General features: G+C 41.3%; 1 protein-coding gene across 5 annotated transcripts in view; it reads right to left on the bottom strand.

Moving 5' to 3' along the window:
* Positions 1-22981, bottom strand: part of agrn (agrin) — a 271614-nt gene that overhangs the window by 25910 nt on the left and 222723 nt on the right. For all 5 annotated transcript variants that reach the window (XM_053686553.1, XM_053686554.1, XM_053686556.1 and 2 more), the window contains 10 exons: positions 18351-18689; positions 15982-16107; positions 13729-13856; positions 11411-11525; positions 9699-9818; positions 9163-9543; positions 8219-8411; positions 3715-3930; positions 3052-3281; positions 1459-1593 (listed from right to left, as the gene is read on the bottom strand). In XM_053686553.1, the coding sequence (XP_053542528.1) occupies positions 1459-1593; positions 3052-3281; positions 3715-3930; positions 8219-8411; positions 9163-9543; positions 9699-9818; positions 11411-11525; positions 13729-13856; positions 15982-16107; positions 18351-18689 (1983 nt within the window). The remainder of the gene's footprint in view (positions 1-1458; positions 1594-3051; positions 3282-3714; positions 3931-8218; positions 8412-9162; positions 9544-9698; positions 9819-11410; positions 11526-13728; positions 13857-15981; positions 16108-18350; positions 18690-22981) is intronic.

Here is a 22981-nt window from a genome sequence, read left to right as displayed (position 1 = left end):
ATTAAAGGTCACAATTGAGTCGAAAATATTAATACCCTGCTTAAAAAAAAAATAGAAACCCTCATAGAATTTAGTTTTAATGGTTTTAATGGAAACTGTACTGGTGCCTATGGTATCTGCTGATAATTTGTTGCCTTCTATTGATGGCATGTTATTACTAGTGGATACCATTAAGGACCAATAATGGTAATGGTAATAGTTTTAATAGTTAGGTGATGATTTGAAATGGTATTTGTAGTGGAAACCGTTATCATTTCTGTGATGGTTTCTATTAGGTTTTTTTTCCCCCAGCAGGGTAGATAAATCTGGACAGTGGTAGCTCAGTGGTTAAGATGTTGGTCTACTGCTCAGAAGGTCATGAGTTCAAACCCCAGCACTGCTAAGTTGCCAATGTTGGGCCCTTGAGCAAGGCTCTTCACTCTCAATTTCTCAGATGTATGAATGAGATAAACGTAAGTCGCTCTGCATAAGGACGTCTGCCAAATACCTCAAATGTGACATAAATCTGTGCAATTTTTTCTCGCACCTGGCAGCGAGATGTAAGACGTGATCTTTCCTGCCACAGACACCATCACAGAGTTTTAAGGGTTAAGCTGAACAAAGCCAGACACCACAGTGAACTAATTCACTTGTAAAAAAGCTTCAAAAGCAGCCTGAAACAGGCCCAGACCGGTGTCTACAGCAATCTACTGTGAGAGTGAGAACTCAGAACACTGTCCGAGGTTGCATCAAATCTCATCATCATCACCACTGTGCAGTGCAGCATGTTCACACAGGGGACACTCGCATGCTTACTATTGACAGCATACTGTACAGAGTCTGTCCCACATCCCCAACCCTTCTGTCTCTCCGTCTGTTTAAACTACACATTCACTCCTGCACTTCACAGTCCCTTATCTCATGGCACCTTTTTCTCCCCAGACACTTTGCCTGACTGAGTCCCCATTAATCACGACGCACGTCTGACTGATACTCATCTCATTGATTTAAGTGATAAAAATGAGTGCACTTTATGTGATGGGTTCGTTCAACTCATTGATTTTGGTTCACCTCAATTTATTTTAATCACTTGCTAATGAAAACTTGCCTGGTAAAAGGGATATTTTGTGTTAAATGACTAGTGTGTGTGTGTGTGTGTGTGTGCGTGCGTGTGTGTGTGTGTACACGCAGCCATCCTCCATTTACCCCTGAAATTGCATTTGAGCACCCTGATCATCATGTGTGTGTTTGTGGGTATCTGTGTGTGTGTGTGTGTGTGTGTCCGTACACATTGACTACATGAAGCCTCGCTTTCGCTCAGGCATCCGTCAGAGAGGCAGCTTTAAACTGGAGCCGCTCACACTTTCGCGCAGGAATTTTTTTTTCTTCGATCGTTTTCTAAATAAAAGACGGCGTGCGCCTGAAGTGCCGTCAATACGAAATCAATAAGGCGGCTTCGGAAGAAAAGGAGCTACGTACTTTTTCTGCAGTGCTTGCCCTCGCGGCCCATGGGGCACTCGCATTTGTAGCCTCCCTCTGGAAGCACGTGGCACGGAGCAGAAGGGTGGCACGGGTTCGGCTCACACGGGTTGTGCGAATCGGCGCAAGTTGGACCTGTCGAGAAAAATCCATAAAAGAAAATGACAGAGAGAGAGAGGGAGGGAGAAAAAAAAAAAAAGATGGTTACTTTCTCATCTACCCTTGTGCTCCTGACAAAATCCTATTGCTGGCTTTTTGGAGCCGGGACGAGGATTTACACTGTAATAGAGGTCATTTTCTAATAGGATTTAGAAATATTACAATTCCAGATTAAGCTCTGCATCACCAAAACCCACTCGTGCACTTTTCTTGGCTGGAGAAGTGAAAATGGCTCATGGTTGGCAGGTTTGGCCTGTGTCGGCGACTCATCTGCCTATTTCTACCAACAATTTCTCTTTTTTTTTGGACTTGGGAGGAGAGCACATTGTGGGCAGCAGTCATGCTGGAATGAAAACTCCTTCTGGCAACAAGCAGCTCCATCATAAGCAAAAATCCCTTCATCTCACGCCCCTGCTCTTTAAAACATGAAAGTTTAGCCTCTGTATTTATCCCCCTAGCCACTTTCTTTTCTTTATCCCCTTACTTCAAAAAGGGCATTTATTTCTCTTCACCTCAGCCTTACCTCCGCGTCGTGCGGCACAGAAACCAAGTGCGCGATATTGATCTGAATTACTGACGCTCGTTCAATAAATCTGGCGAGCAGAACAACAGAACAATTTACTGCAGCCAATATGTTTCGAGACTGGAGAAGCTGCGAGGTTGGGGGAAAGAAAATAAAAAATAAAAACACCCCCGATGTTAACAAAGAGAATAATGTAGTGTGTGCTTGGTGGCTGTTATCACAGTTAAGGCCTCTCTGTTTTATCTCCCAGGTCGTAGATCATTGAGGTGTGTGCGCGCTATGCTATCTGCTATTTTTCACTGCTGCCTTTTCTTCATGGTCCTTATTAGTGGTGAACTAGTGGACCGTAACCATTCTGAGAGCACACCAGGGCAAAGGCCGTGGAAAAGCAGCGACAGCTCTGTAAGATTTCAGACGCCAAAGAAGCAATGCTCGCTAACAGCCCAATTACCTACTAGGGTTTCTATACGGCGAAAGCAAGGAGGAACTGAAAGGCAAACACGTATTAAACACTCCAATAAAATTGTGGTATGATTTTACCTTCGGACTTAACTTATTAACGCTAGCGTTTGAACAACAAACTCAACTAAGGTTATAAGAAATAAAGTGTGCCTGCTTAAGCAGACCATCGTGAGAAGCTCGTCATCTTTTCCCTAAGGGTTCTTCTTCCTACATATAGCTCACGTGCCCTTTAAAGAAGAGAGTAAACCATCATCCATCTTAACGTGTCCTCAATGATTACACATGTGGAGCAGCTCTTCTGGGTTCACACTCAAGATCACAATCCAGATGTAATTGTAAACAGGATCTCTGGTTAGCCATCGTGGAGAAAGCTGGCTGAGTCAGAGCTATGCACTGATGAAAAACAGGATAACAAAGACAAATTGCGAGGGTGGCGATGCTAAACTCACCTGAGAAAGGATTGACGCACTTGCAGTGGAACATCTCAGCCCCTTTCGCCTGACACAAGGCTCCGTGTTTGCAGGGGTTGGGCACACAGGGGTTGTTACCGCATTCACCGACGGCTTTGCCGTACACTACATTGCCCCCGTTCTCCTGAAGGTTGTACACCATGTTGTTGACATCCAGGAGGCGGATACAGCCGGTCAAACCGGTGGAGACAGAGGTCCTCTCCTTCACACTAAAAAGGAAAAAAGAAGCTTATAATTAGCCCGTTATTAACCTTTAGCTCATAAATTACATTATTTGGCATGAATATACTTCTATACACACAGAATAGATTACTGTGCACTACGGTGTAATTACGCACTGACAATAATTTGGTTCCAGCACATTAACGTCAGCTTTAATTGAAGGTGGGAGAACATTATAGAAAAACCAGTCTCATTTTTTTTTTTTTTTTTTTTGGTTTAAATCAATTCCACAAAAGCTTTTCTTTTTCAGCTTTGGGCAGGTGAATCCGAGTCTTGACCAGTCGACATGTTACTCTCCACTTCACTTTGTTCATTCTTCCCATGCATCCTAATCAGTTCCCAATCCATTCTGGCTGCAGTGTTGCATTTTAATCATTTATGTGGGGGAAGAAAAAAAACCAACAAAACAGCATGTCTTACTCTTGGATCATCTCTTCAAGCACCCCACCGATAAAAAGATCAGTGTCCAGGTTGAGTCCGTCAGTACCTGCTGGGCTCTGGCCTTCAACCGGCTTCTCAGTATCGACACTGAGTGAAGCATTGCGTCTGTTACGGATTACCACTAATTGATGCCATTGACCAGGTTTTACTGTGACGGTGCTGACCACCGAGCATGTTCCAGAACCTGTGTTAAACCTAAGAGAGTGGAGACATGGGTTTGTTAATTGTTTTCAACAGAATCTCATTATTTACATGCCCTGTTACATGTAGTGCAATATATTTCGGGGTACCGCATTAGTCTGATCATATAACAACCAGAAGTTAAAATGTAACAAATAGCATGTCTACCATGACGCCGATCTCTATATATTCCTTATTAAATACATTTACATTACATTTATTCACATATTCAAATAATACGTGAGAAACAGGGAACACATAAAGGGAACACATTAAATATGAAAGTCGGGTTTTATTCCCATGAGGAGTTAGCGGTTGTCTGCTGCACTGATGTCACAGAGGGAACTTGCTAGTGCAGTTACAATGGTCATTTAATAGGAGAACTATTTTCAACAATCGCAAGCATAAGTGATCAAGTCCTTCTAGTCGGACGTGGGTAATGTTGAAAACTACCATCTGAATCTACCATTTGCATCTACCAGATGCATTATTTGTACTGTATATTAGGAAGGTAATTGTGTTGTGTTGTCTGAGGTGTGTGTGTTGAATGTATGGTGTTGGGACCAAACAATTCCTAATATATAAATGTACTGTATATATGTAAAATGTATATATATATATGTATATATATATATATATATATATATATATATATATATATATATATATATATATATATATATGTGTATATATATATATATATATATATATATATATATATATATATATATATATATATATGCAAAATATGTAAATGTTCTGTATACATGTAAATATATAATGTACTGTATATATGTAAATGTATATATATAAAATATGTAAATGTTCTTTATATATGTAAATGTATATATGTAAAATATATAAATGTACTGTATATATGTAAATGTATATATATGTAAAATATATCAATGTACTGTATATATGTAAATGTACATATGTAAAATATATCAATGTACTGTATATATGTAAATGTATATATATATAAAATATGTCAATGTACTGTATATATGTAAATGTATATATGTAAAATATATCAATGTACTGTATATATGGCGAATAAAATGATTCTGAAAACGGAATTTCATTACATCATAAATCTTGGACACCATTCATTACTCTAGGTTAGTCATAAAGGTTAATATGCAACTGACTCCTTTAATACTAGTTAAAGAAAGCGGCATCTGAGTTCAACCTTTCCCTTGCAGAAATCCTCAATTATTCTGAAATCTTTTAGACACACTTAGTAGAATTTTAACTTTGCTTCACCACTGGATTGAATTGTTAAGTATTAAGACTAAAAAGCACTTTTTTTTTCCTTTTTAAAAAAAAAAAATTAAAATATTACCAGTGTACCAGTGAAAGTTAAAAAAAAAAAATCAAGTTTACATTGTCAGGAGCAGACAAATTTATTAGCTAGCCCACTAACCAAGTGAAAGCTCCAATATGCTGCTGAGTCTCGTGCTTTGTTTACTGGGAAGTCAAATGAAATAGGCTCTAAAGTAGCTACTAATATCATTTATACAACAGTTAGTTCTGGTCCACTGATTTTCCAATTCCAAGGGCCTATATTTCCCATACCCGCACTGGGACGTTTCAGTGTGTGTATCGCTCCGCTCGTCTGTGTTCGCCACGTAAAATTCCACTTCCTACTTCGAAACAGTTACCACAGTGGTGTTAACGACATCATCGGTGGACATGACAAACGATGCTTTTCAAGATTATAACTTTTGGCTTAAAGTATGAAAGCTCGTCAGAAGAAGGGACGACAGTTTTATCGGAACCACTTTTAACAGGAATGTTCCAATCATTGTTAACTACCTAGTAGACATGCTGTAAAGTGAGTGTGCTATCTTGGGGATCGATTTCCGCTAGCAGAGCAAAATTAAACCGAACGCTTGGCCATATTGTGTCCGAAATATCAGTTAGTCTATAATAAAGTTTTGCTTATAGAACTCTTATATAAAAGCAATATCGCACAAGCAAGAGTGCAGGTTATGTTGCACGTGCCTATACTCAGCATAACTGCATTCTTGCTTGTGCAATATTGCTTCATTAACTCAAAATAAAAGCACATTAATACAGACTATGGAAAACAAGCGAGTACTTAAATCTCTGGAAGTTTCCTAACAACTTCACACATTCAACAAACAGACTTTGGCAAACATACTGGCTATGAGCCCCTATATGCCCTGTCATTCCACATAAAGATGTTATTTAAGCCTGACTAGTGTCTTCACTCGATGAAGTGGTTCAATGTGAGGTGACTTCATTGCTGTACTAGCATTACAGTATATATAACTGATTTTGTGCTGCACTAAGTTCACCGTCCTCAGTTTAGTCACTCTTTCTGATCCTGTAAATACTGCTGGCATCTGTTCAAGCTAATTAATATGCCTAATAAAAGTAGTTCCTCCCAAGAGCTAGACAATGTCCTCGGTGTGTGTGTGTAGTGCAGTATGTGATGGGATTCGAAGAAGAGGATTAAGAGGTGCTTTGCTCCACTGAGAAATATATGAACCAATTGGAGTGTGTGGGTTTAAACAAACATATCAAACGAAACATTTTCTTCTGCAAAAGTCAATACGGAGTACAGTTTGTTTTTCTCACTTTGGTAAATGAACTACCTACTGAATCTGCTTGTCCACCAGGCAACTGTGAATGAAAAAGTGATATATAATACAGTGCTGCGAAAAGGTTTTTGTGTACATCTCATACTAAATTGTTTCAGAAATGAAAACAAAAGCTAAGATAAAACAAAGGCAACCTGAGTAAACACAAAATACAGTTTTTTTATATGGTAATGTTATTTATCGAAGCAAAAAAGTTATCCAATATCAACTAGGCCTCTATGAAAATGTATTTGTCCCCGTAGTTACTAATTCCCCAAATCTATGAAATTGCGTTCATAATGGGGTTCAGCTGGACTAGATGCAAGCAGGCCTGATTACTGCAAACCCTGTTCAATCACATCAACACTTAAATGGAACTTTTTCAACAGCATGAAGTTTGTTAAGAGGTCTTACCCAGTAACACACTATGACAAAGTTGAAAGAAATTCCAGAAATGATGAGGAAGAAGGTGATTGAAATACATCAGTCTGGGAAGGGTTACAAAGCTATTTCAAAGGCTCTGGGACTCCAAAGAACCACAGTGAGAGCCAGTATCTCCAAATGGAAAAACTCAGAACAGTAGTGAACCTTCCCAGAAGTGGCCGACCTTTCAAAATTCCTCCAAGAGCACAGCAACGACTCATCCAGGAAGTCACCAAGTAGCCAAGGACAACATCAAAGGAACTACAGGCCTCTCTTGCATCAGTAAAGGTCACTGTTCATGACTCCACTATCAGAAAGACACTGGGCAAAAATGGCATCCATGGAAGAGTGTTGAGGTGAAAACCACTGCTAACCCAGAAGAACACTGAGGCTCATGTGAATTTGGGCAAAATAGACCTTGATGATCCTCAAACCTTTTGGGAGAATGTTCTGGGGACTGATGAGTCGAAAGTGGAACTGTTTGGAAGACAGGGGTTCCATTACATCGGGCGTAAACCAAACACCGAATTCCACAAAAAGAACATCATACCTACGGTCAAACATGGTGGTGGAAGTGTCATGGTGTGGGGATGCTTTCTGCTTCAGGGCCTGGGCAACTTGCAATAATTGAGGGAAACATGAATTCTGCTCTCTACCACAAAATCTTAAAGGAGAATATCCAGTCTTCAGTCTATAAGTTGAAACTCAAGCACAACTGGATTATGCAGCAAGACAATGATCCAAAGCGTAGGAGTGAATCGTAGTCCTAGGAGTAAGTGAAAGACTGATCTCCAGTTATCGAAAGCATTTCATTGCAGTTATTGCTGCTAAAGGTGGCAAGACCAGATGTTAAGTTTAAGGGGGCAATTAGTTTTTCACATGGGTGACAGGTGTTGGATAAGGTTTTTTGGTTTCAATAAAGCAAATTAATTAATAAAACCTGTATTGTTTGTTTACTCAGGTCACCTTTGTTTTATGTTGTCTTTCGTTTGAAGATCTAAAATTATTTAGAAAGAGATATACATAAAAACTGAGAAATCAGGATGGGGCAAATACAGTGCTTTTTCACAGCACTTTATGCGTTCTCCTGGGCACCATTTACCCACTGATTCTGACTACTGTCCCATTTAGTAGAATATGATTAGGAACGTTCAATCACACATTGTTCAAATTCTTTACACTGACCTCAACTGGTTTCTCTGTTCTAATTCACATTTGTATGGTTTTTATTAGATTATGATTATGAGTTTGCATGTAAATGTGATCTCTACCTGAGCTCTACCTTTCCTTCCACCAAAGCCAAAGAGAGGAAGTCCTTCCTGCCATTCTGGCCGTTGTAGAGGAGTATTCCCGTTGTTTCCGAGGATCTGAACTCCATGGCAATACGTACGGTGTGGTAAGCTTTCATGGTTGGGAAGGCCAGGTATGATTTGCCGCCAAAGGATGGTATGAAAAACTTTATCACTGAGGAACAGAGAGAGTAGTGGTGAGATAAATCAGGTTATCAGCGGCTCAAGCAAGACTCCAGGACTTCAATGGCCTGTTCTCTGCTGATAAAGTTAGAGAGGAAAAAGAATTCTTGGCCTTTGAATCAGCCATGATATACAAATCCTGAGGGCTACATCTCTTTCCCTAGTCTTCCTACAATGATTTGTGAAAAAAAAAAAACATATGCAAAGAGAGAGATGCTAAGACGGTAATTATTTCAGTGACAGCTGCTCTATAATCTCTTGGGAGGACTCTGCGTTAACCTTGAACATTTCAGACTGAGTTTCTCTTTGATCTGGCATTTATCATCAGCACCTTTGTCTTGGGAGAATGGCTTGCTGATGAAGTCTTCTGTTTTTTTGTCACTCATTAATGGACTGACTGATCACAGTGAGATATCGATGCTGCATATAAACCATCAATTATTTATTTTTTTCAGAGCATTTTTTCACATGCTAATGCTCATTAAAGCAATTAGTGTCAATTATAATCTGATGCAGCTGCGAGGGATAGTTTCTTACATCAAGAGAAAAAAATGAAACGAGCTCCAAACTTCAAAGCACTGCAGCAAGACTGTCATTTTTTTTGTGTGTATGCCATGATTGTACTATTCTCTTCATGCAGAGGATTCATTAAGCAATCCTGTGATGAACTGCATACTGTGATTCTGAGATTGAATTTTTTTTCCTTTACCTTTTCATGGAAATGGATTGATGGTGTGTTTTACCTTTCTCACACACGGCTCCCCCTCTTCCAGCAGGACAGGTGCAGATGAAATCGTCACCGTCCTCCTCACAGGTGCCTCCGTGGCCGCAGGGTTGTGAGTCGCATGGCCTGTGGTCTTTGACGACAGGCTGGTTCTGGAAGGACAGAACGGTGGTGGTGCTGGTAGAAGTGGTTGTGGGCTGTGTAGGGTTGCTGGTGATCGGGGCGGCTGTGGAGGTTCTGCGGGTGCTGTAGGGCCGTCTGGTGGTGGTTGGCTGGTGTGCCGTGATGGACGCAGTGGTAGGGGGCATGGTGCTTCTGGTAGTGGTGGTGGTCGCGATAGTGGGTGTGGCAGTGGCAACAGTGGTAGCAGTGGTGGTGAAGAATGGACGGACAGAGATACCTAAGAGAATGAGAGAGAGAGAGAGATTGTGAGAGAGAGTATTATTAATATTATATTACAAATTTCAACTTGAATATTTATAACTGGAATCAGCTGTCTAAAAGAAGATTTCACATTTCTGACTACAGATTAACTATAACAAATTAAATGCTTACCATAAGTGTTGAAACGAATATATTCCTCCTCAGGCTGTTTCACTACAATGCCAGGTTCTTTAGCTGTCTTAAGCTGTTTCAGCAACGCATCCCCGACATCCTCGACTGTAAATCTAGTGTCTGCAGCACAAGGCCATGACCCGAGGGAAACAGGACAAAATAGAGGCACATTAGATATTACACATGGCATGTAATAGTGCCTGTATGTAATAGGCCCAAGGGAGTGGACGTCCTCCAAGCAGCGTACTGTACGTTTCAGGGACGCTTGGATGAAAGGCTGTCATAACACTTCCACAGATGGCCCTGTTACCGGCGACTGTAGACTTTATCATAGGCTCCTGTGCGAGAATAAAAGACGCTGAACGAGGCCAATAAAAGGTGAATGTGGGGGGACTTTATTTTTCTCCTCCAGTAGTGAAAGGGACAAGCACGACTTTAAAGACACAAAGGGATGAGAGCGTACAGATGATCCCCAGCAATCTGAACAAAAATCACCTTACAAAGAGCATTTTCACTGGACACTAAACACACCAACTAAACCAAAACAACGCCGTTCCTTTATATAAATATACACATAAAAAAACATACTCTGCTCTACTGAATTATATATTCTTTAATGCACAACTTTTATCTGCTTTTTAGTTCTTCCCGAAGGCACACTGTGCTAACTGATTTTTTTTTTGGAGTAAATGAGATGCACACACCGCCTAGAGTGATAAGAGGCACTTCACAAATAACACACAACTAGCTTTAAAAAAAAGGGGGGGGGGCTAAGGGAGAGAGAAAGAAAAACGAGTCACTATAGAAACAGATGGAAGAATTAAAACCACAAAATGCACACTGGGTAAACATTGTGTAGCTGCTTTAACGCAACCTGCTTCAAAGCACAGATACGCGCACACCCAGTTAGCTCAAAGCGGCATACCAGACAAATCCAAAACGGTGATGCTTTATATAAATGCTGAGCTGTGTCTGGGCTGCATCAAGTTCTGTACGGCTTATCTAATTAGAGATGATGCTTCCACACCACTGCAAATCATTGCTGGATGCTGAAAACGCTTGAGCGTGAATAATATTCATGTTGCAAATGAGTAAATGTTCGACTACTTCTACTGCTGCAGCTCTTCTCGTTCTCCGGTTCTGCATGATTTGTCTTGATGCTCTCATTCTGCTTGGAGCTTCTGTATTTGTGACTCACTTTCTGCTGCTGTAGATGGTCCCTCACGGATACGCCAAATAAATAAATAAATAAATAAATAAATAAATAAAGGTTCATGGCCAGGTCTGGACCTTTATTTTTCATATGAAATAGTCTTTTATGCTTTTATGCTACAATATCATACATTTTCCCGTGTTCCAAAATGCTCACAATGAACATCCTTCTATCTAATTGTTTATAAACCCACTATCCGGTGTCACACAAAAGAGGACAGGCTCCGTTTTGAGTCTGATTTCTCTCAAGGTTTCTTGTTCATGTTGTCTCAGGGAGGTTTTCGCCTCTGTCTTCCTCATTGAAGATCTAAATCTAAATCTAGATTAAAGCTGCTGTGTGACAGTTTATTCTTAAAAGTACTATACCGAGTAAAATCGAACGGAATTAAAAATGTAACACGAGTGTGACATTCATTCCCATGACATAAAAGGACTAAGGTTGTAATAATAGCTATGGTTTTATAGTTTTAATAAGAAAATTGAGCTATGTGCTACATTACCTGGGTCAAAGTGAGCCTCTACTATAGCCATGATGGAGTTGCTGGGAGCCAGATTTTTCACTCGGACACTCTGGAAATCCTTCCGTACGTCAGACTTGCGGAACAGCTCATTAAGCTGCATAGAAGTAAAAAAAAAAAAAAGAAAAAAAAAGAAAGACGTCCACGGTCAATAAAAGGTGTCGCTTTTTTTTGTTTTGTTTTTTAATCAAGAGAACATTTCTCTTCCAAGATGAGAAAGTGTGTCACTGGGAAATAGTAGAAAACCGCACTGGGTCTAGGTGCACAAAGTGACATTATAAAGGCAGCGCAAAAGTAATTATGTGAACACATTTTTGGAGGCAGCATTAAATGTCATGTGACTAACCTCTCCCATCCAGATTTGTTCAGCTTCTGTCGCATAATGTTGTAGGTGTATCTTGTTTCCATCTCCATGAAACACAAGCTTGAGTCAATAAACATTTGACTCTCTGGTGCATTTGGGGCTACACTGACCTGATCATGACAGTGATGACTGTGCAGACAGGAATGTTGGCATGTTTCCCTGTACTGAGAAAACCTGCAGACGTTTATTTAAGAACTGGTGCTGAAATCATAAGGACTTTCCTGGGCTCATCCCAGAATCAATTTTCCACACCGCTTATCCTACTCAGGGTCACAGGGGAGCCTAACCCAGGGAACTCGGGGCACAAGGCGGGGGACACCCTGGATGGGATGCCAACCCATTGCAAGGCATAATAACACTCAATCAGCCAATCAGCCTACAATGTATGTATTCAGACTGCGGGAGGAAACCGGAGAACCCAGATGAAACCCCTGAAGCCTGGGTAGAACATGCAAACTCCATGCACACAGAATGAAGGCATGATTCGAACCCCTAAACCCGGAGGTCAATCAAACGTGCTAACCACTAAACTACTAAGCCTCCCAGAAGACTTATTCACAATATTAGTATTGCTTGTCTTGCTTTCATCTCTGCTGTAGCAAGGAATGGTACAAGCCATTATTGTTCCAGGCCATTATTGTGCACTAGAGACTATTCCTAGTATAAGCTCATAGGACATATGTTATATTTTTGCACTGGGTTGCGTTCTGCTTACTACATTAATGCTACTCATCATGCTGTGGTCGCTCTGTTGATCACAGCTACTCTGCCGCACATCCACTGTTCCATGCCTGCTGTTTTGCATCATTTGCACTATACATTACACTAATCGTTCATCTTCCCTGGGGTTAATACTCCAGTACTGCACTGACACTCTCACATCACTCAGAGGATTTGTGAATATAAGGTTACACTCAGCTCTATATCCAATACTGTATTTGATCATTTTTAATGAATGTTGCTTATGTTTATTTCTATTATTCTGAATACTCTTGCTTGCACAGTCTACTTTTTTGGATTGCTACTGTAATCTTTGAATTTCCCTCTGAGATTGATCAATTATTCAATCAATCAATCAATCAATCATTCTAGTGTACAGTCATAGAAGAGTAATGCTTTATAATCCCTCTCTCCGGTGTCACTGAGAAGAGGATGAGTTTCCTTTTGAATCTGATTTCCTATCAAGATTTCTTCCTCATGTCTCAGTGACTGTTTCCTTGCAACTCTCACCTCTGGCTTGCACAGTACACAGCTAAATCAGAATTTATAATCAGATTTCTATAAAGCTCCTTGGGCAAAGTGTATATTTTCTCAATGGTGCTACACAAATAATATCGAATGGAAAACATGTTTATTTAAAATAGAATTCAAATAAAAGTCTAAATGCAGTCAATATGTGCTTCTGTAAATATATGTAAAGTAAGCCTTAAATCTGTATAATTCATCATTTCAGAGGTAATACTTTGGGAAGAATTTGTAGTGACATGGTAACAATGCCGTCAGTTTAACACACACACACACACACACACACACACACACACACACACACACACACACACACAACTATAAATAGTAATGGGAGGTTTGTTGAGAGGAATAAGAAACAGCTTTGGTTTGACATTCTCTAATGTTTAAATCATGCTCCAATCTTAGAATGTATCTTATAATAGTAGTTCTGAATTTGTCCTTTATCGTGACATTTGAAATATTTATTGACTGCGCAACCGCCTCTAGGCTAATATTATGGTTTAATGACTCCCCAACAACTGCCCCTAGGCATCTATTATAAGTAAACAGCTTGTCAGCCCGACTCAGTACCGAGGGATATGGGATATGTCAGAATTCTGGTCGGTGGCTTATATGGATGGATATGGATAGATATTATGATGGAGGAAACATTGGGGTATTCCTTTAATTAACTGCAGATGACACTCACAGCGCTCTCGATGCTGCGAGCTGTCTCACCGAACAGCTCTGATTTGGGGTCATCCAACTCTGGTGTGTAAAAGACCTCCTGACCCTCTACCTGGTCCAGGTGCAGGACGCCAGTAAAGCGCATGGTGGCTGTGTGGGAAAGCAGACAAATACACATTTAGATGCTTGGGTTTAAACACGACTCTCTTGCACAGCTTCACCCTACTGCCGAGTTACACAATGGAGGTTGGTACAGTGCCAGTCTGCAGGTTAGTGATGAGGCTGCTGTAGTTAGTCAGGGGTGTGTGTTGGGTCCGCTGTCAGTGTGACACGCTTGCTGCAGTGAGAGTGGTTTAGGAGGTATAGCGAGTGGACAATATGGACAAGGGAGGTGGACAAGATGGGCTGAATTTTACCAAACCGAGTCTTGTCCCAGAACTTGGCAGAGGCATGGAGGACTGCATAGAAAACAATTAGTTAGACAGCAACGCTGACATATACATACAAACATGCACATCACCGAATTTAGATTTTTTTTTTTTTTAATGAAAGAGATTTAATAATGCCCTAGCTCTTTTGTTAAGAAGGAGCCTCTTAATGGAGGTCATTGCTAAGGTTACTGAAACTATAACTCGGCACAGAGCTGACAGCGGTAAGTGAAAAGGGAGGTCTGGTCATTGTGCGCGATTGAGGGAAATAAATAACAAATAAACCAAGCATTGAATGTGAAGGAGAAGGCGAGCTGGGAGAGATTCAGTGTTGCGTATACTGCGTAATCAGCTGAACAAATTGGCCAAATCAATCATGCTTGTTGGGTTTCAGCTTGGTTCAGACTGGGAAGAGCACTACTATGATTATCGTGAAAGATAGCTGTAATTGTCTTTCAATCCCAGGGATGTGTGAGTGACAGAGGCTGGTTAAAATTGCATGATAAGAGCCTTTTCCACCTACTATCGGATGGGAATTTACTTTTTTTTTTTTTTTTTTTTTGGGGGGGGCAAATTGGTTTTGCAAATGAATTGATCAGATTATGAATGTGTAACGTTTGAGAACAGGACTTTCTCACAGACTTGGAGAAAGACAGAGACTGCACTGCGGGCTTGAATTAAAAAGCTAAATTTCCCCGCCACATCCCATTTCAGGTCATCATTTTTAATTTCCAGAGTATCGCGTATTAAAACCGAAACTGTCCCGTTTCATTACAAGTGCAGTGGGTGTGTTAAATTGAATTCCATGCAGAGTTAAACTTCATTTGTACAGCTTCTGTAAACCAATACCTAACTCAATATCTATTTTGCCATGACCACAGGAGTGGGATCTCATTATTTAAACATCACTGCATCAATCATAACCACGTTAGATCGCTGATCAGTCTGGCAGGCCTCTCTATACATACAGGCCGGACAGGGCTGGGATTATTAACGGAGTTATCAAACAGCATGGAGTAACACATGCTTGTTTTGCTCTGGCATGTTGAGGAACGCCGAGTTATCTTCAGTCCCTTTCCCTTACGTTTCCAGAGGCATGTTGTTGATACATGGCATGCGGTTAAAAGACCTCGTGTTGATGCTAACACTTGACCTGTTTCCATATACACAAACACAAAGCATCTACCTGCCTCTTTCTGCCTAGTCAGTATTGATTGCACTGCTGTGGGTAATTCCATGGGCATATCCATAAAACAGATGGGGCTGGTGTTGAAAGAAGAGTGTGTTGCTGTGTTCTGTAATCTATAGCCTGCTAAAGCATGCTGTGTGGAAATAGTTTGTTTTCTTTCCTGTTCACACACCAGAGAAGCTCCTGCCACATGGCTGTGATTTCTCTCCCCCAAATAGATTTATTTATTTATTTTTAAATTTTCAATCAAACAGCGCAGCACAGTATGGCTTGGTAACAAATCCGAACCCTTGACTTTCCATATCCTGGATGATAGAGTGTTGGTTTCCTATCACATAATGCTACCCGTGAAAGTCTTCTTGCCTGCTAGGCCTGCCTGATTCATCCTAATGCTCTGTTTCTGCTTGGAGCTGCTGGTGTAGACGGTTCCACATGGACATCCATGCTGTAATCATAAAAATTGTGCCATCGAGAAGAGGAATGGTTCCCTTTCGAAACTGGTTCCTCCCTGTTGTCTTGGAGCTTTTTCCTGCCACTGGCTTTCTCATTAGCAATCTAAATCTGCATCCAGATTTGAGTGAAAGGAGTTTCTCTGGAGGTGGTGACTAATGACGTGATATGCAGAGACGGTGTGATTATCTGTGTCTGAGGTACTTACATGGGCAGTTGGTTCCATCTGGGGTGATAGCAATGGTCTTGCCATCGGGGCAGCAACCGAAAGGTGTGTTATCGCAGGATGAACGTACTTCACCTGTTGGGAGAGTGGTGGCTGCTACAGTGGGACCTGCAGGAAGACATGATGCGTCTTTCCGTAACAGAACTTTCAACAGCATGATAACGAGCAGTCCATCGCTAGGAAACCGTTTCCCCGTGTGCTTCGTAAAAACTGACTTCATGAGTGAAAGCAACTTGCTGTTTAAAGCTGCTGCTGAAAGGTCATTCTGAAAGAGTGAAGATGCATTACTGCAGAATTGCGCCTGGTTATCTGTGCAGCGTCTTGGCTAGGCTGTCAAAGATCTGATTTGACAGCATGATTAGAATCTGACGGATATTAAGTGAAAAATCAGCTGAGCTGGATGCCGTAGTTTACTGTGCCAGATATTACAATTCTGAAGGAGCAGGCAATTCTGAAGAGCACAATATCTGCGCTAAACCATCTGAGGAAGTACTAAGTCTAGTAGGAATTATGTCAAGTTAGAGGTCAAAGTATGAATTATTTAAAAAATTTTCCCTTCTTCAGCTTGTCCTGTAGCTCGCTATGGTAGAACACTAATATTTACTTGTCTCAAGCTTGGTAGCTAGAGCTGCCGGTTCTACAGTATGTGGCACAGATTACTCCTGATGGGTTGAAGAAAAACAACTCCTTCTCACCCGAACAAGCCATAAAGCTGTCAGCAGGGAGATGTTCAAGGACTCTGTGAGCATGATTGAGGCAGTGAGAGACAGCAAGAAACAGCACAAGAGCGAGTAGTGGAAAATGACATTTGGTGCGAAGCAGGAGAACGGCCCTGGGCTTATATCTGCCACTGTTTCACACAGATTTATGAGCCTCTGCTCCTGGAACATGGGGGAGAACACCAACCCTCACAATGCCTTGGCTACTGGACCTCCAGGAGGCAAGAAGGTGTCATTAAGTGACCCCAGCATACGTTCTCTAGTAAACAGGCTGTGTGCGTGTCAAAGATTGCTCCAATCCAGCAGGTCATCCTAAACTAATCTGAACAAAGTCTTTCTGATTGCAGAAAGTGTTGAAAAATTCCATTTATAGAAGTGTTATATTATATAGGAAGAACCATTTTTTGAAACTGTCAACGTTACCATAACAACAAGAAGCTTGTGAGCAGTCAGCTAACGCTGGGTTGAGCATCTTTAGCTTAGCATCTGAATCTCCTTGCTTAAATTATATCAATCACTGCAAAACAAAATATAAGTAACTCCTTCATTATTATTATTATTATTATTATTATTATTATTATTATTATTATTATTATAATATTTGGAGTAGTAGTAGTAGTTTGTAAATATTTGTATTATGTGTTATTACTTCTATAAAATGTACATATTTTAATACATTTTTATTGTAAAGCATTTTTTATTAGCTTTTATTTTTTCATTATAATAATTTAAATAATTTTTTTATTGTATAGTTAAAATAAAATGTATAACTTTGCTTCCTCCTTGGACTATCTTTTTGCACTTGCGTTATGATTCAAATGCACATACAGTATGCAAGAATTCCTGTTGAAAAAGATTGTGTTTATTCTAGCATTTAATTGCTTACTAAACACATTTTCCACCTCTTTAATTCGGAGAGAAATTTCATTTGGAACTGATGTCGGTTTCCTCGGTTCCCCTGTAGATGCATATATTAAAGTTTTTTTTAGTTTTTTTTTTTTATCCCCACCGAGATAGCAGATTATTATCTGATTATTAGACTAACAAATTTACAAATTATTCAACTAACAAATAATGAGAGGGTGATATCTTTGCCTTGTCGCTCTCGATTTCATCAGTTCAGGTAGGCAAAAACATACAATTAGCTGACTGGGGTTCAGGGAGCTATTAATGGTTTGAAAAAGAAAAAGCTTAAAAACTTCACAGGCACAGAGGCCTGGAATAACAGCGAAAGGATTATGGGTTTTGTCGGAGAGAGCTGATACGCATTCCCTCAGATACAGGCTGTAATTTTCATGCATTCAAATGTTTAGCCATGGCTCCTGTATGCTGCTCTCTGTCAAGATTTTTGTGTCCACAGGCATGTAGAGAGAACTAGTGACTGGGCTTCATCTTAAACACGCTTTTTTTCCTTTTACAGGTAGGCTGTAATTTTTACTAATAATATTACTATGAAATTATTTCAAATAATAGTTTCAAATAAATCCAGCAGAGGCATCAAAATGAATAACGTTATTTTAAATCGTATATATCATTACATAGCATTACTCTTTCACTGTAACCCTGACATAACTCCCACCCCCTTGTTTCTGCTGCAGGATTATGGGAAATGTAGTGAGAGGTCAATATTACCGACAGGCTCGTCTCCGCTCGCTTCCACTGCGCTACCCTCCGTGTCGTCATCCCCACTGGGCTCCCCACTGCCTGAATCCTCAAAGCCGGAGGAGGGTGATGGGGAGCGGGGTGGATGGTGAGGAGTGGTTGGGGGGCTGTGGGTGGGGAAAGGCGTGGATGACTCCAGAGCCGGAGGAGCAAATTCCAATAGGGGTTTTGTGGCGTCCTCCTCGTCGTAGTCGAATGGGGTGGTGGTGAGGCCATGGTGTGTCGGGGTGACCTTGACGGGTGCAGTGGGAGTGGCGTGTGGAGTGATAGCCAGGGGGGTGGGCTTGACCCCCGGATCAGAGATGGATTCTGGGAGAAAGCAGGAATGGATTGATGGGTAAGCAAAGATGGAAATGCTTCTATAGGTCCCCTATGATTTCCTGTGCTCATTTATTCTCTAATCTGTTTTTATTTTTTTGCTCAGAATGGCTGACTGCAGAGGCGTGCTAATCCTGAGCTCCAGCATGAATGCCTTGAAGATTGCTATTGAAATCAGCTAGGCAGAGAAAAAAAAATAAATCTATGAATAAACCCAGTCCCACCTGCGAAAAGCATCGTGTTTCAATTAGGTCATTCAGGCTTCATTGAGTCCAAACACCTGAACTCTCTGCAGAATAGCTTTGAAACCAGAAACGAGAGCCAGAAGCCAGCCTTATTCAGGAACTGGCAGGACAATACCACACTGACTGCTGTTTCCAGGCTCCTAACTATGGATTTTGGAAATGTTTTCGACATCGCTAGATCAATTACTACATCACGTCAAAATTGGTACAACCAGATAGAAGATGATTCTGGAGCAAATATGGTTGATTTTAAGCAAATGAGGATCAGATGTTGTAATGACAGGTGTGTATTGAATGTCAAAAGTGGTCCAAATGTTAGCATTTAGTATCTTCGTGGTACATGGAACCTGGATCAAACCAGCCATTATGCAACCACCCTTGTGCGAAATCTCAATTTTGTGGATTGGGGGTTAAATTTACGCCTCTGCCTTGTGTGCGTGGAGTTTGCATGGTCTCCCTGTGCTTTGGGGGTTTCCTCCAGGTACTACAGTTTCGTCCCCCAGTCCAAAGAAATGTGCGGTAGGCTGATCTATATTGTCCATAGTGTGTGAATGGGTGTGCGAGTGTGTGTGTGTGTGTATGTGTGTGTGATTGTGCCCTGCGATGGGTTGGCACCCCATTCGGGTTGTCCCCTGCCTTGTGTCCCGAGTCCCCTGGGATAGGCTCCAGGATCCCCGCGACCCTATGTAGGATAAGCAGTACAGAAAATTGACGGATGTATGGATATTGAGCCCCGTTTCTTAGTGTTCGTGTGATTTTTGTGATTTCGGCACACACTTGGTAAAGGTCTGTTTGTCTTTTTCCATTGCTGTATTTCTTACAAATGAATGAAATCTTTTTATGAGATAATTTTCATCTGTTGCGCCACTCAGACAATGTTTTTCTTTTATTTTGGGTTCTTTTACTTATGTGCACTATGAAACCACACCCCACCAAATAACAAACAAAACGAACGTACCAATTCCCTTTCGAATTGGACTGTGCAAATGGAATGAAAGGTCTAAAAGCACCTCTTTGAGTTAGGAATTGCAGTTTAAACCCAACTCAACGGCACCCCTTCTGGCATTGTGGAGAACTGCAGTTTAATTAAAGCAGTCAGTCTATCAGAAGTATGCAGGATTTTCCCCATTAGACCAGAGAGCTGCTAGCGCAAAAAGAAAATAACATATTTACGTGACTACTGTATGCCTTCTCATACAAAAACCAGCAAGGGCAAATATCTTTATCCTGAGTGCTCTCAAACAGAACATAATGAAGGGCTTGTTCACTGTTGGCTTATACTTGACTGCACAGTGTGTCTGAACTGGTGTGTGTGTGAGTATGTTCATATCTGAGGATATGAATTATATATATAGTAAAAAGTTGCACTCTTGTAGGTTTGCTTTAATCACACATAGCTTGAGTGCCTAGCGATAAATGATTGATATAAATGGGGCAGAAATTTGAGGTTTAGCTCTGGCTTCAAAGCCAACACACACTCCGTTAGCAGAGGAGTCTGGCGTGGAGCCCGTCGCTCAGAAACAGGCAAAGAAAGAGCACTGGGGCTGCTGAGATGATGCCATTAAATGACACAAGAGCCTTCTGCAAAGTACAAGTACTCTCCAATGGAAGCGATAAACAGAATAAGTGCAGCACAGGGGAATTATGGTACACTAAGGAGAGCACGGGATCAGTGGAGCCATGCGGCGGTGACAATAGAGCGGGCTGTGTTCTGCCTTCGCAGGTCCCTCGTGGACAATCGAACTGTACTTACTGTAGATTATGATACCATGCGTGCAACGGATGTACTCTTAAACTTCATGCTAATCATCACTATTTTTAGTAATTAGCTGGCGAGGTGCGAAACTCCACAGCTTACAGGAATAGTATTTATCCGACAGCTCCTGTCAGCTTGTCTGGAGAGTGAAACAAGTCGGTGCAGTTGCTATCGGTACGCGTGTGTGTGTGGGTGTGTGTGTGTGTGTGTGTGTGTGTATTGTGGCACTCTCCTCACTGACACATGCCATTCAGAAACCCAGCCTTCACTTCACGTTCACTCGTAGCGAGAGGACATGTGTGACGCGTGGTTTCAATTACACACACACACACACACACATAATGTGCAACAGCTGAAAAGAATCCCGAAACTGGCAGTTCAGTGGAAGCGTAGCTTAATCATGTTTAACGCTCCATTTGATTTTCTGCCAGGAACGTAGCAACATTAGAAGAGGAGAAAAATCATTGACATCTTTAGCTGCCTCAGATGTGAAGTTATCTTTGAAAGGCGGTTATTAAGATGGTATTTTGTCTTCCCCCCCCCAATACTGAATGATGTGTAGAGAGAGAGAGAGAGAGAGAGAGAGAGAGAGAGAGAGAGAGAGAGAGAGAGAGAGAGAGAGAGACAGAATTAGAGGAAGATTAATAAAATAAGAGAGCAGTACAAGGATGGAGAACAATAAATAAATAAATAAATAAATCAGAGACTGGGCCAGGATTAGAAAATCAAGGCTGCAACTGCGGCAGAGAGATGCCCATGCCATATGTTGGCGTATACACTGCCAGTTTACCACAAAACGTACAGGTGATGACACCATATGCAAGCTGAAAAAGCTGCCAAGACTTGCACGCTTGCTGTGCCAAAAGTTTCTCGAGCGCTCAAGTGAGCTGATAGGGCACCTAAGAGCACTCCTTCATTCTGTTAGCAGCATGACTTTCTCAAATACTCACATAGCAGGCCTCACACACATGCACACACAAACACACACACACACACACACACATTGAGCTTTGGGGGTAAGCTTACGAGCTGCCTTAATGACATCCATGTCATTTGTTCAGGATGGTATGAGTTCAGTGGGACGTGAGAGACCAGGGCAAAGAGAGGGGCTAAAAGAAAGACGGGGGGAGAGAAAGAAACAAAGAGAGAAAACGAGTCTGCACTAATTCCCACGCAGTCACACGTGAAATGAGCTTGTGATTTAGCCTTCCACCTCAGGGCTGAGGAGCAGTCGGAGGTCTGTATGCTAGGGCTGAAATTAATAACAGTCACTGCTGGTGCTCTCTCCTCAGGCTGGGAGAGGACGGCAGCCTTTTTTTTTAATTTGTACTTTTAAGAACTCAGAAAAGCCTGATGCTGGGTTTACATGCCTGGCAGAAGATTTGCATGTCCTGAAGGAAATACAAGGCGCTGATAAAAGGGAAGGAAGGAAGGAAAGGGACAGAAAGAGAGAAAAAAAAAGAGACAAAATGAAGGATTGGAAGAGAGAAAGAAAGATGGAGAAGGAGGGCCCTAGAGTGTGCACCTGTACTGTGTGCGAATATAAAACAGAGCTGCTGATTGGACGAGCCCAATATGACATCACCAGATTTCAGCTGGAATCCGATACTTTAAATTGGGAAGATCCCAAATATTAAACTGGTATATATATATATATATATATATATATATATATATATATATATATATATATATATATATATATATATACATACAAATGGAAATTGAGACTAAGAATTTGAGCTAATGCTGTATGTTCCAAAAGTGCTAGGATGGTAAGAGTAACAATAAATGAATAAATAAATAAAATAATGATGTGTATCTAACATAGCCGTGAACCATGAACAATATCGCTGTGATATGCGACCAGCTGGAGCCCCAGCTGAAGAAGAGCGTGCAAAGCTGAAATGGCAGCAACGCAGAGCTCCTGCAGGTGGGTAATTCAGGTGATGTGTGTATGATTTTGGGCACAGGAGCCTGCGGATGCTATGGAAGCCAGCAGCTGGCACTACCCGTCACACATGCTGCCCGCATCAGTGCCTGTCTCCGAGTAGGTCCCTGTAGAGCGCTTTCTGACGCAGGCTGGCATTCTGCTCTTCACGAGCTGCTAGCATGAGACGCGCCGACCTCGGCCCGCTTCCAGAATTCTCTCTCTTCAGAGTGGGAGAAAGAAAGATAAGGAGCGAGAGAGAGGAAGAACCATGAAGAGGTTGTTCCTCACACATGCTGTCCTCTGGACCCCCTCCCTGAATCCACACACGAGTGGCGCAAAGCAAACAGCC

The sequence above is a fragment of the Ictalurus punctatus genome, chromosome 15, assembly GCF_001660625.3.
Source record: "Ictalurus punctatus breed USDA103 chromosome 15, Coco_2.0, whole genome shotgun sequence".
NCBI classification, from domain to species: Eukaryota; Metazoa; Chordata; class Actinopteri; order Siluriformes; family Ictaluridae; genus Ictalurus; species Ictalurus punctatus.
Note: the sequence above shows the minus strand (reverse complement) of the source record. Positions and strands in the feature narration are given on the sequence as shown.